We start from the raw sequence: 15,081 nt of genomic DNA, 5'->3' as shown, positions 1-15,081 counted from the left end.
AAAGGGGATAAAATAAAATCGTGAAAATGTTGGAAGAAATAAATATCCCGATGGTTTTCATGAAAACCGGCAATTCGGAAGCTCCTATCGGTGGAAAGGTAAAATAATACGAATTACAATTAGAATTTATTTACCTTGGAAGGAGACCCTTAAGGCATCATGAGAAGTTAACTTAACAAAAACATACGGATAATAGAATAATAATACCATGTCAAAGTGAAGAAAAAATAAAATAAATTGAAGTATAAAAAGTAAGTATAAAAAGAACAGCATTGATAAAAAAATAAACATACGTACGTACAAGACAGAGACAGTTAAAAGAAAAATAATGAAAAAGGAGCGACGTGAGTAAATAAACAAGAAAATAAGTAAAGAAACTAATAATTAACTAAAAAATAAATAAAAAAATAAACAGTATAAGAAAACACAAAGAAGACCAAGCATAACGTGCAACTAACAATAAGACTAGATAATAGCATTGCAAAATTGAAAGAGAGGGGGAAAAATGAGCAAAAAAAAAAAAAAAACTCCTGTGACAAAAATTGAAAAAAAAAAACGCGGACTTGGGGATGAGGAGTGGATTCACATGTGAAGGGATGAAGGTGCCCTTTGAAGTCGGTGAATCTTGACGTACTTATCTGTAATTCTCGTCGACTACAGTCAGCTTTCTGCGTAAGCACGTAAAAAAAAAAAAAAAACAGGCGTTTTATAACGTTTATAAATTCTGACAGACGTCGTCGTCTTCATCGCGACTTTGGTAGAGTGTTTGCAAAATGAACAAGGTTAAATAACTCGTACGAAAAGTCACGGTGTTCAGAAGGGTTGAAGTTTGTATGAAAAAAAAAAAAAAAAAAAAAAAAAAAAAAAAATCAAAATCATATATTTTTTATTGTTTTATTCTCTCGAACTCGTAAGTATATTATTTACAAATGTATACGTATATATACGCTTATATAATATCTATATATATATATATATACGCCTACCACCCACAGACAAAATATTTTCGTTTTCAAATCCGTAAGCCGAAATCGTTGAATAATTCAACGGAAGAGTCATTACGGTGTAATTGAGTTTAAAAATTTCCGTAACGGTGTTCGGAAAACCTGACCGTGCAACCCCTCTCCTCTTACACCCTCCCTCCCCTTACAGCGTCGTGACGTCGTGAAGAATTTTACACGCGCGGTATGTATAAATCGACGAAAACAAGGGAAAATTTATTCCTGAATATTATGACACCGAAGACATAGAAGATAAGACAAAAACAAAAAAATAAAAATAACGTCAATTTTCCCAAATTTTAGTAGTAAATCGACGATTTTATTATATTTTCTTCAGTTTTCTTTACACACACACACACACACACGTAATCTCGTGTTAAAATAATTTCATAAATTTGATCTTGAATCGAATTTTTTCAACGCTTGAATCAATTTCCGTATATGCATATATACATGTAATATATATATATACGAAAATGACAATATCGCAGCAGGTATTGAAACTATGCAAAAACTTTGCGAAGATTCTTGATATTCGTGAAATTTTCATCAAAATTCGAGCACAGTTTGAGCCTCGGGATTCGGTATCGACGCATACTTTGGTCACGGTAATTAGTTGTCAATGATTACGGGAAATAATTAGAATGAAATTTGCGAAAGTAGGGAGGAATCGACGGATAATCTTTAGGTGATCAATTATACATGCAATTCGTATAATGAAAAAAAAAATTTACCTTCTTATTTAGACGGAAAATGAAAAATTGCAAATAGTCACCTCTTAATATTAATATTAAGAGCTCAATCTTTGACGGAATTTTCTTTTCGTCGTCTTGAACGATATTTTCACGGTGACTGACGAAAGAAAATAGTCCTTTTTTTGGCCCACCCCACACACATATATATGTATGTATATATTTTAGGGTGGCGCAAAAAAACCGACTGTTTTTTCTTTTTCAGTCTCGTGTGACAAAATGTTAGTTTTTGATGTTTTAAGAGCCAACTCCAAAGGACAGCTCAAAAAAAATTTTGAAGAGTATTTACGGTATAATTTTATAGACCAAAAAAAAATGAGTTTCCGAAAGTTTCAGTTTGAAATTTGAATTTTGAAAGGTCGCTTATAATTTTTTTTCAATTTTTTGTTGCATTTCTTTAGATCTTTTCGAGCGACCTTTTAATATTCATATTAAAATTTCATTTAGTAAGAAAGAGTCGATAACAATACACTACGACATGAATTAAAAATCAAACAAAATACTTAAAATATAATTTTTTAAATTTATTTCTTTGACGATTCTTGACATTTTTAAAAATTGGGAGTGACCTCTTAAAATTTTTTTTTTGCGCTGTCCTTTGGAGCGGGCTCTTATAACATCAAAAACTGACATTTTATCACACGAGATTCGAAAAAAAAAAAAAATAGTTGGTTTTTCTGCGCCACCCTAATATATCTATACACATATATGAAGAGGCGACACTGTTATGCACGCGTGCCGATATAAGAAAGGTTGAAAAAGGTACGAGGCGACATGAATTTGCGAGAAGATCTTGGCCAGACGTATATACATATACACACCGGCCTCCTTAAGTCGACTCATCAAAATTGCAAATGGGGTTTCTCCCCGTCTGGTCTTTCTTCTTTTTCATTCAGATGTGACCCTAGACCCTCGACTCTTGGCACTCGGTCCTCGACAGGGTCGAGCATCCTGCTCCTGGCTGTAAAGATAAGCCAGGGTCACCTCTTCACCGATTTTGTTGTTTGACTAAACAGAGATTCTTCGCCCTTCGCTTCGTTCTACAAATTTATCCTTCACGGGCATTTGCTTGTGATACGTTGAGTAGTTTATCGTGATAATGAGTCGGCGGTGGAGACTTAAAGTAAAATTTAAAAGTTTCGCATTTTACAAATTCATGAAAATCTTACTTTTATTTTACCAGAGTCCTGAACTTAGAATTTCATACAAATCCGAGCTCAATAAGTCAAACGATTTTAACGTTCCGAATGTTTTTACAAAATCAGTCGTACAATGCTACAATTTATTTTTTTTTTTATCTTCGCGAATTTACACCATGGACTGAAAATTGTTTGCAAATATTTTTTTATTACCATTTTTTCAGTCATTTAAATTATCGCCTCTGAACTGACTAAACTATTCTTCTTGTTTCTTTTTGTTTTTGCTTTTACTATCGTGTGCGGTAAAAACTTTGCTCAAGTCATTCCAAAAATCAATTTCTGCGGATTTTCCTACAGAGACGCATTTTTTTTTTTTTTTTTTTCTTCTTTGTTTTTCTTTTTACAAAATCCATCGGGCATTATTCACTGTCAACAGTCGATAACACGCGCAGTGTTTTTACCCACTGAGTTTGCATTCTTTATTTTTGAGGGGTAAGCTTGAGGGGTGATTTCTCCCCATGAAACAGCCGAGTTGGCACTTAAAAAAAAACACGTGTCTAATGTTTTTCGACGTACAACAACATATCGCAGAACGAATATGATCGGCAAGATACATTTCATGTACTTTCCTAACAATTACATATTGCAGTGTGCAAATCTATTCAACCGTAATTCAGTATGCAGTGAATTTCCCAAGGTTTCCTATTTCCATTGCAAATATCTCTCTAAGAGTTTGATCCGGTGCTCGCAAATGATGCAAAGACACAGACTGACACTGTGATGTATAGAATATCAGCGAGAAGTAGGTACATACCTACAATCGTGTCAACGTCAACGAAGGTTGCGTACCTATATCGATTCGGTGAATGCAGCTACTTAGGTGAAACTCTGATTGTGAAGTGAATAAAAGGGGTCAAAGGTCGAGTTACACCGCAGCTGTAACACAGACGCAGAGATTTATCCCGAGGATTAGCTAACAATAACGATCAGACGAAGAGGGACAAAAGGCCTGGCGGCGGGTGAATTGATAGTTGGCGTGTGCGGCTTCCGCTTTCGTGCCGAGAGAAGCGAGTACAAACGCGAGCACAACGCACAGAGAGAGGGGAAAAGAGCGAGAGGGAGGGAGGGAGGCTGTAATTGTAAGAGTCTATTGTTTGCCTGCCACGCTTTGCGAACTTGGCGCCCAGGAATCGGCCCGAAGCGTTGGCGAAAAGTTGGCGCGCAACCCCCTTTTCCTTCGCCCTTTAACCCCCCCCCCCCCCCCCCCCCCCCCCCGACCCCGTTGGCTGGATGATTACGAGCTTCGGAAAGCGCCGTTTCATCCCTTCGCGATCTCGCGAAGCCATGGGGACTAGCTAGCGGCTTAGTGCCTTGCCAAATGCGAAATCTATAACGATCCCCCTCCCCACCCCCCTCGCGAAACCATTCAGAACTATTAACATTTACGATCTAGGAAAGATGTCGTCCTTGATCTCCCCCACCGATCACTCTTTTTTCGACGTCGTCGAAGGGCACTTTATGCAGTATATATCGGCCATTTCAGCAACTTGCACTTCCGATTTCCGGACGGCGATAATTTCTACGCTCGGTATCCGAATTCGGCTGTGAGCTTTTTCCTCCGCACCCTAGCGAGGAGGAAAAATTTTGAACTTTATTTTAGCGATTAGGTCGTGAAGTTAACGATTTAATGTGAGGAAGTTTGAGAAGTTTACCGGGCAGTCGGGGAGAGGTAAAAAAATTTGAGAATACCAGAAATTAGAGAATCGATTTTCTGACGTATGGATTCAGCGAGTGTTTAAAAAGACTTGAGAAATATTGGTATAAAATAATCGTAACGGTATTCAGAACTTCAGAAAGTTCCAGAGGTCTACAGTTTTTAACCTCAAAGACCGTTAAAGTACTGGTTCAAGAAAATCGAAAGAAGCTTTCACGATCGTGTTACATAGTTTGAATGCCAAGAAATTGCAAAAAACTTTTTACAAAATATATATAACACATAAAATACGATCATTAAACAAACTTCAATTTCAGTGTTCCCTCGAAATTTCACTTTCCGGATAACGGGGCTGACAATTTTCGAAGCTTCCGGTTCATCCGTTAAAGCTTTCCACAGTTCATTACGACGAGAAGTGAAAAAATTGAAATTGTTTCCCGCGGGATATTCCCGCTGAAAAATAGCGGGAAGAAAAGTAATTCGAGGAGTTTATCAATGGCTTCTATTTCCCCGGTGGCAATACGTTACTCTTGGTGTGTTTCTACCTAGCTGGGCAGTCTTGATGCGCCATTAATCGCGAGAAGCTGGTTTTCCCTTCTTCCATTAAACAAGAGTGCATCGTTTGTTTTGCAATTTCACCCGCGATGCAAGTGGAACGGAACTTCGTAACGCGCGATATTCTCAGACTGATGGCTCGGTATTGCACAACTTTGCATTATCCTAATGAAAAATGAGAGCCGCTGCGTCGTGGTTGTCGCGAATATCACCTTCGCCTCCATGTTTCAAGCCTCATCTGCTACGGTGTCAAAAGTTATCGATTCCTGTTGCCCTCGGACTCGGTTATATCGCAGCTTCTTGCATCTGGCACGTGTTCAATTTTGCTTATGGATTTTTTTTGAACATCGTTAACCTCCTCGACACCCTCAACTTATTCAAGTTACCTCGGAATTCGCACCTGAACTTTCCCGCCAACTTTAAACAGCAAATTAAAAACACTCTGCGTGAGACATCTGATCTCTTAAAGGTTTTTGTGAAATTTCACATGAAATTTTCTTGCAACAATCATACTAAGAATCTTTTTTAATTGTGTTGATATGTATGAATTAAATTCCTGTCTAACAAATCGGGTTCTATTCAAATTCTGTGCCAATTCTACCAGTTTAAAAACGCAATGACAAATTCTTGCAATCCATTTGTAATAAATCCAACGAGATCTACGAAGATCGATGAATTTTCGAATATATGCGGGAACTGTGGATTAAATTTTCAGACTTGTGATCAAGTTTTCGCATTTCGTAACGTCGAATTGTCGGTTCAACCACTCGAGCGAGTCCTCTGTATAAACTTTCGCACGTTCTCTGCATACCACAAGACTTGTCAGCCCTCATCCCGGTTATTAATCAACCGAGAATCCGACCTAAGCCGCTAAACAACAATTATTATTACTGATAATACTCGAGGCCTAAAGTTTAACGTGAAACCTGGTTCAACCTCTGAACACCCAAACTACTTGACTTTAACCATCGCGAATTTTAATGAAATATTTGTCTTTGTCACACTGCATAAATTATTCGAAAAGTTCTTTTTTTTTGAGGTTTAAAAAATGTATCTTTATATATAAAAAAAAGTAACAATACACCCGTGCTTTTGCGAGTTAACCATCTTACTATCACTATAGATTTGACCAGTTTCAGTTAATACTTTCAAAACCTGAGAATTCACCCTCATCCTGTAAGCTTTACAAAAATCCAGTATAAAATCGTTAGATTTGAATCCTGGGAGTGATTCAAAACGAGTAAAGAGCGGCGCGAAACGAGCTTCAGAAAAGTGTCATCCATCCCTCGGGAGGAATTAGGAAAGTAATTGCCGTAGAGTGCGATTTGTCCAGTTTTAGGTATATACTCAGAGGCCCAAGGACCTCAAGAATGCGGCAAGGATCGTTCTGGAAGAACGTGCCCGTAGCTAAACGGGCGTAAATTCATTCCAACGAACTATCCAGCGAACCGTTGGTTAAATCCCCGTGTTATATTGCATTTCCAGAACATATTCTCCACCCGAAACTGCCAGGGTAATGCGCCAAAACGCGAATACCGGTGGTCACAGAGCCGCCAATTTCTTCTGCAAGGACGCTTGGCTACAAAATTCCTCAGATAATGGTCACGACGACGGTTTTGTTCATTTCCGGAAAAACGTGCCGTCAAGTAGAGCCAGATTCTTCTTTTGGTCCTGAAGCGAAAGTTAAAAACACTTGGACTCGAGCTTTGAACTTGAACCACAACTTCTGTCTCACTGTTTCAGGCCGCTTCTAAAGCAGATCAAGAACTCGGCCGAGTCTCACATAGTCCTTGACTGTTCTACGGACAGGATATACGAGGTCCTGAAGCAGGCGCAGCAGATCGGGATGATGAGTGACTACCACAGCTACCTCATAACATCTCTGGTGAGCAAAATCTGCCACAATTTCGGGCCAATTTCAAAGGAGCCTCGGCGTTTCTCTGATCAGTCATTTGCTAAGTAGAGAAGAAGAAAAAAAAAAAAAAAAAAAAATGCTGAAATAGTAGATTCCAGAACCAGTGCGGAAAATGTGTGATTCCCGCACTAGTGCGGAGAATATGTGATTCCCACACTAGTGCGGTAATTTACTATTTTGCGCACTCGGTTGGAAAAACTTATTTCCAATATCTTCCGAACAAGATTCCGTTTGAATTAACGGCTTCAATTTAACGACCCTTCCTTGTAACCTTAAACGTTACACTTATTTCTAAGGATGACCGAGGCTCGCCATGATTGCAGTGTCGGCTGCTGCAATTCATTTGCCTCATCAGACGTTAATTACCCTCGTTGATTGTCCGGAGGTCGCGAGATAGAAAACGATTTGCACAAGGCGCGATGAGAGGGTCTCCATCTCTATTGTCTCGATTGGGTAGGTGAACACGGGTTGATCTTGCATACCGGTGTTTGTCCGTGCTCAATCGCCTGCCGTGTCATCGCCTCGACTAACACTCCGGGTATCGCGAGCCGGTCGAACAAAGCGAGGAACTACTCTACCACAAATTTCGAACACCACCTTCCACCCACCGCATGCTCATTTACATTTTAATGGATCTAAATTGAAATCTAGTCGAGAGTAGGTTGCCGGGGTTAATTTCAACGCCAGCGTTCAACCTCTCTTTGGAAAACTGCCAGCCGACCTGTTTTTCCATATTTTCTCAAAATCACTCGCGAATCATTTTTTCATCAACCTGGTTTAACGGTGGACACGAAATCAATGTTTGCTAACAAAACTGGTTAGTGATAATAATTTTGTACTCAATATGAAGCTTTGGCAGTCCAAGGCGTCCATTTGGTGATCACTGATTACCAATCTGAACTCGGAATTTCAAGATTTAAAATGCCGGATCTAATGTGCTCGACAGAATCCAAGATTAGAAATCTGTTGATTTAGACGAAACTCGGTACTCCTGGCTTTTCAAGGTTGCTGATTACGACTTAACTCTACATTTTAGAGGTGAAAATGGTGGATCTTGACTCCATGACTGTCACCTTCATGTTCAGCTGGTGAACCTGAGGTGACCTTACACTCCATTTTTCTTAGTTTTGTTGGATTAACCGACCATTAATTGATTCCGCCATTTTGAATTTTCAAGTTCCGAGTTCAGACTCGTAATCAGCGGTTCAAAAGTCATGGGCATACAAAGTTTGATGCAAATCCACTCCAGATTAACCGAGACATTCAAGAAGTGCCACGAGTGAACCAGTTAAAGACTCTTAACCACGAAATTTGGAACTTTCATCCTTAAAACTTATCGTACCGCGTCAATTTTGTTATTCAGACAGACCACCATTGTTCGATGAGCATTCACACAACTCTTATACTCTCGTTTTCTCTTTTCCTTTTACTTTGTCCAAAGAAGATATCACTCGTATCTCCAATTCCAATTCACTCCAAGTCTTTCACCTCTTATCCTCAAGCTTTTGCGCGATGCTTACATTCATCCATAGTTCTTCGAGCTTGTCAGAGTAAACTCGTTGGACAGTGTGAACTCTGCATTAGCTACAGACACGTCATCCGGATCATATCGTTTCTGCAAATTCATAGCATGCCTGGATCCTTCGTTTCCTAAAAAGCTTCTCGTGTCTTCCGACTCGTGAAAGGTCGCCAAGGGACGTCAACTGCATAAACCCAACCACAGAAGCACGCGTGAAGGTTATATGAGGAGCTTAGAATTTTAGTTGAGACGTTCAGACGTCTCGAGGGGCGACGGAAAACCGATGGTCCACATCCATCAAGTTGGCATTCAGTTCGTGCCGTGTGTCGGACGATCCGAACCACACGCTTCCGTTCCTAGAAATGAGATTTTTTTCCAACGTGGTTCGAACAACGTACAAGCCCGGCCATATAGACAACCCTCTAACAGGGTTAGCCGCCATTCCATTAAATCGGTTCGCGCGGAACGTCCGGAAAAAGACAACAAGTAGGGTAATTCATTCGTCCGTGTCAGACCCTTGTTTTTTTTTTTTGTTTTTTTTTTTTTGTTTTGTTGAAAAAAAGAAGAAATAAATAAATAGAGAAGGGAAAGTTACTCAACCCTTGTCTGGAACCTTGGGGTCGTGTAACAAAGAAATTTAATACTTTGACTTGAATTTTTGTGGGGGTATTTGGTTGAGTGTCTTTTACAAGGTGAAAAACGTCATCGAAACAATGATTTAGAATCTACTGATTTTATTTTTTAACGTATGTTTTCTAAATTTCAACTTACGAAAATCTCGATTAACAACCCTTACGTAACGAACGACCCCAGTGGGTGCTAGCTAAAGGGTGAATTACCCCGAAACTAAAACGTTTAGTTTTCACCGGATCTTTACGTTTAATTAAGGTTCAGAAAATCACTTATGTAACTATTGTTTCGTCTGACGATATCTCGAGAACGAATAAATGGATTTTAACGATCTTGGTCTTGATCAAAACGGCTTTTCTTCGGTTGAAACAAACTGAATTGTGGATTTCATTGGAATTGGAATCAAAACATGAAAGAGAAATAAAAAAAGATGATGTTTTGAGATGGATTGACCGGTTCTGTTTTTTTTTTTTTTAATTATCTATTTGACAGTATGAAAAGATAAAAAAATTCTTCTAGTAATGTTTGATGGGCTCAAAACACCTCGTAGCGAAAAGTCATCAAAGTCAGCCAAATCAATCTCTTTTTATTTATTTTTTTTTTTTCGGGAATTTAGAAGGCATTCCAATTTCTGTTTCCAATATTCCGGCGAAAACTTTAATTCCTGTCCCGATCGTTCGATCGATGCTTCTGAAATTGCTTCGAAATTTCGTTGCTCATCGAAGCCGATGGGAGTGAAGGTATAAGTCGATGAGCCCACGGCGGTGAAAAGTATTCGCAAAGGAAACGAGGACGAGGCACTAAGACGTATCCATCCTTTTGCAGGACCTGCATAGCGTTGACCTGGAAGAATTCAAGTATGGCGGTACCAATATTACTGCCTTCCGATTGGTTGACCCGGAAAAGCCGGAGCTTCAGCAGGTCGTCCGTGATTGGATCTACGGCGAGCAGCGTTATGGCCGAAAGCTCGACTTGGGTCAAAACACTAATAAGGTAGGAATCGGCTCGGGTGAAAAGAAAGAACGAAACGAAACAAAGGAAAAGTTTCATCTCGTTTGGCTGACGGTGTGAATCCTCTATAACGCACTGTATATACATATATGTATTGCAAAATTGAAACGGCAAATTGAACTTGTCTGAAAAAATCTTTCATCCAATTTTTCCGCAATAATATGTGGCTGTTTAAAGATTGCACGTGTAAAATTTATGCTGTAATACGATGATTTTTTCCACCCCACCTCATAAATCAATTTCAAATAATTCAAAAACCTAATTGTTTCAAATTTATATCTCTACTCTAAGATAATCTGCTTTGCCATCAAAGTTTCTTATGGAAATATGATTGGAGGAACTTTTTTTCTCTCGGTATAAAATTTATTGTAAGAGTAATAATAATAAAAAAAATCTGTAACTGCGGAGTTTTATTGCAAAACAAAATAATACACATCATCATACAAGACATTCTAGACAAATTGCACTTTTTTTTTTATCGTAAATAAAGAAAAAAGTCTGATTTCGAGGATGTGGAATTCGTCGAGATTTCCTTGTATGATGATGTGCTTTTTTTTCGATTAGAAGCACTAATGTCCACTAAAACCTCTTAGTTACAGATTTTTTGGAACAATATTACTCTTACAATAAAATTTGTACTGAGAAAAAAAAGTTTTTGCTATGTTATTTCCATAAGAAACTGTTTTTTAGTTATTTGAATGTGGGGTGGAAAAAATGTATCAACACCCTAAAAGGAAAGAAAAATATTTTGTCTTCTTTTTGCGATTTCGATCGTAACCGTGATTTTATTTTTCCGAACGGTTCTATTTTTCAGTTTCTTTTTATTCACATTTCCTACATAAAAAAAAAGAGGGCGAAAATCGCTGCGCATTCACGTCTGCGTTACACGAGTCGAATTAACCGGTGCTTTTGCGCTACACGCGTATCTACACAGGCATAATATTTTCATACACGTATGAATGTGCACGTATCATGCGGATGTAGAATCCGGACGTTATGTTGCTGCAGCCGGTGTATAGCTGGAAATTGCTTTCAATATTTGCCCGGGTGAAACGCGACTTTGAAACAACTATAGGTGTAATATTTTGTACGTGTTACTTTTAGCAATTTACGCGTAACATCCGCCTTCGAATTTGTAGCTGCTAGTTTGAAAACTTTTAAACGTGAAAATAATTAAAATATTTTATAAAGAAAAGAAAGAAGGAATAATTTTCAGTAAGGAGTTGATCGAATGTTTTAAAAAAATTGTCTTTTCTCTTTTTTGAAATCTAGAATCGTGCGTTTATTTTACTTCAATTGATGCCAAATTTTTGCTAAATATTCGTTCGAATTAGAAAACACCGTTTTGACATTGCGAATTCCGTGTGGAGAAGAATTGAACATTTCTTTTTTTTTTTTTCATTTTTTGTTTTTAGAGATAAACGTCATATCATTGTTGGCGGACAGTTTGGAGAACGGAAATACGTGTAGATTATATTTGAAAAGCAAATCGGTGAATAGCATAGCGATGAACGCTGCTGTCATTTCATGAATTTCCATTGAAAGATTAATGATCGTTGGTAAATATAGCCGAACGAATAGACGTTTCGTTGGATTGGAGTAGCGTTTAGCGTTCTATCACATTGAGAGGATGAGGTGATACGGGGTTTGGGGACTTGCGGGTAAATTGAAAAGGCGCGATAATTGGATATTACCTATTCAAAAGCCCCCTGGAAGTTCAATTTCCTGTTTTGCTTAGCGGTTGCACGCCTGCGCCTTCACTCCGTTCAGGAATTCTCATAAAAATGCAAATACCGCGTGAGGAGCATCCGAAGAGCCAAATAAGCGCGTCGAGTTTCATACGTGAAATCGGATGCGGCCCACCGCATCCGATGCAAGGAGCTGTGAGCTTACAGTCAAACGATAATATAAGTTCAGCATTGAATAACAGAATGATAAAAAAATGAGCTTTTTTTAACGGATGCGATATTTATTGTCAATATTCTTTTGCGAGATATCATTTTGAAAACTTGAGCTTTCGAAAATTTAACAACTTCGAATCCAGCCAATCAAGTTTCAGAACTTGAGCAACAGGATGGTTTAGAAAGCTCACCTTTTTTGCAATAGACACGGTATTTGACATCGATTATTTTGCACTAATTTTGTAAGTTCTACTTTTCCAAGTGAATACACGAGATTTCGGAAATTGAGTCACCTTGGATCAAGTCAATCGAGACTTGGAATTTAAGTATCAAGATTATCGAAAAAGCTCAGTTATCAGCGATAGATATGACATTTGTTGCCAATTATCTTTCACGATTTTTTTGAAGTTCTAGTTTGCCAAGAGAATACTTGAAAGTTTGAAAATTCAACAAGTTCGAATCAAACCAATCAAAGCTCTTAACTTGAGTAACAGAATGGTTCAGAAAGCTGAGCTTTTTTCTGATAAACACGATATTTAACTTTAATTATCTTGCATGGATGTTGGTAAGCTCTACTTCGCCAGTAGAATAATTGAAATTTGGGAAATTGAATAACATCGAATAAAGCCAGTATAAAATAACTGCACTCGATGTAATTTCAGTGAGATTCTCTGGTTTGACGAGGCTGAAGGTTGATTCTTCTCAAGCGATTAAATTAGGCGTGTAACCGCATCTCGCGGGGGTTGAATCTCGCCTTCGAAGCGTTCGTCAGCACCAAAAATCGCGCTTGCGCTCGTGAGTTGCGCATAGCTTGAGAGTGAAAGCTCCGCCAAGGGTTTAGCCGAACTCTCCCCGCAGCTCTTTTGCCTTCCCGCAACAAACTTGCTTGACTTCGGCTGCTAAACTTGATAATTAAGCACGAATATCCTCCATCACCCATCTCGAGTTGGGATACGCGTATACATATTCATGCGTTTCAACGTCGCGTCGCAACTACCGGGTGTCTCGTTTCTGAATTCAAATTTATGTTCATCTGACGGGGCAACATCACGTCTGAAATGTCGTACCGGTAATCCGTCACACATGGATCCTCCAAGTTCGACAGGAAAAAGGCGGGGCTTCAAATAATCTATTTTCGATAAAATTCATAAAGAGGAAAACATTGAAAATCGATTTTATTTCCGGTAGAATCGAAAGTTCGAATTAAACGAGACAGGGAAATTTTTCATGCCTATTATTTGATTGTAAGATCCTGTAAGTTTCGGATTTTTTCATCACTCCATTCTTATAAGAACCTGTTTTTCGGAATGAAATAAGAAAAAGTTGTTTTCGACTAAAACCAATACTTTTCTCGTATCACGAAAGGTGATGAAAAGTAACAAGACTGAAAAAAAAAAGTTTCTGTCACAAAGATTTTCCCCACAATTGATTAAATTTCGGACGGAATTATAAAAGTTCAAGGAAACCCAAAAAAAAAATTTCACATTTCTTTCGGGCACATGGCTTAAGTGTTAGGTTTTTCTTAAAACAAGTCTCAGAAAATCTGATCTGATTTCTCATTTCATGTGACTTTTTTTCCCAAAAGTCAATTTTTTTTTCTTTTCTTGAAGCACGTTTGTTACTGTTTCTTAGCAACGAGTTTGAAATTGACCTATTAAAGCATCAACAACCAGTTTCCTACAATACAGAGATGGTAATATGCGTTCGAGTGATGATTATGTCGATTTTTTACTTTTTTTTTTTTTTAACAAAAACGATTTTCGGAACTTTTAAATCTTGTGCCAAAGCGGTTAGTTTATCTGAGGCTTTTGTTTCAGGCAAAACCTAATATTTAAGCCATGTGCCCGAAGGAAAATCGACAATTTTTTTAAATTTGGTGCATCTCAATGTACATAGATATTGTAAAGCTCTGAAGCCATTTTTCAAAGTTGTAGTAAAAATCGTTCCTCTAATTAATATTCTCAACATCAGTTCTCATCTCGCAATACAGCGGTGTAGCTACGAGAGTTCTGCACATAGATTCCTATTGCCGACAGTTACCGACATCTTTCCCAGACTCAAACCCTTCTAGCTATACTACTCAATATCGGATTCGATAGACGAACTCTCTAAAACAAATGTACATATCAAGCCCGTCAATAAGTGTAATCCAGTCAAGGATACGAGTCAGGATGAGGAAATTGGCTATGCAGTTTGATCTGGATCAGCATCCTTCCTGCAATCGGGGCGCTTCGAAATCGCGTCGGAAATGAAGGAAGCCGGATGGAATGGGATGTAGACGCATACAGGAGAGGGTCGAAACCCTGACCTGATTAATAATGAGGGATAGATTGGATAGCGCGACGACTGCATCACAGCGCATTTACACGTGCAGCATGCAGTTATCTAGATGTGCATCACGGACGGATATTCCGCCGATATATATCGGTGAGGAAGGGAGCCGATATCGTTAATCAGTCTTCAACTCGCTCGAGACGTGCTCGTTGATCCCAATTCCGAAACTTAATGAGCCCTGCATGCGCTTCAGCCACATTTCGAGATTTAATAATTCCATATTATTGGCTGACGTTCGTTAATTGTTTAGTTGTAATTAATTTCTAGCTCGTCATTCGTTTCATGCTTTAAGGTGACACGTCAGTGAAACAAAAAATTAGACGAATGGAAATGATATTTTCAATTAATCAACAGAGAAATTAGGTGTCGAAATAATTGTAGATAAAGTTGAAAATTTTTCACTCTGTTTCAAATATCATATAAAAATATATACAAACAATTTACAAATCAGTACCAATTGAAATTTCTTTCTTGCTTTTCAGCTCTTTCTCTCTTTCTCTAATTTCATACAAAAAAAAAAAAAAAAAAAAAAAAAAAAAACCATACCTACGTAGAAACAATTTGTAAATCAGAACCAAAAATATTGCCTGTTACCCGAAACGAGTTTCAG

General features: G+C 38.2%; 1 protein-coding gene across 2 annotated transcripts in view; it reads left to right on the top strand.

Annotated features, from left to right (window-relative positions):
- Positions 1–15,081, top strand: part of LOC124414716 (glutamate receptor ionotropic, kainate 2) — a 198,524-nt gene that overhangs the window by 163,402 nt on the left and 20,041 nt on the right. For both annotated transcript variants that reach the window (XM_046895743.1, XM_046895744.1), the window contains exons 6-7: positions 6,905–7,046; positions 10,051–10,218. In XM_046895743.1, the coding sequence (XP_046751699.1) occupies positions 6,905–7,046; positions 10,051–10,218 (310 nt within the window). The remainder of the gene's footprint in view (positions 1–6,904; positions 7,047–10,050; positions 10,219–15,081) is intronic.

This window comes from Diprion similis, chromosome 14 (genome assembly GCF_021155765.1).
Source record: "Diprion similis isolate iyDipSimi1 chromosome 14, iyDipSimi1.1, whole genome shotgun sequence".
NCBI lineage: Eukaryota > Metazoa > Arthropoda > Insecta > Hymenoptera > Diprionidae > Diprion > Diprion similis.
This window is presented reverse-complemented; position numbering and strand designations above follow the sequence as displayed.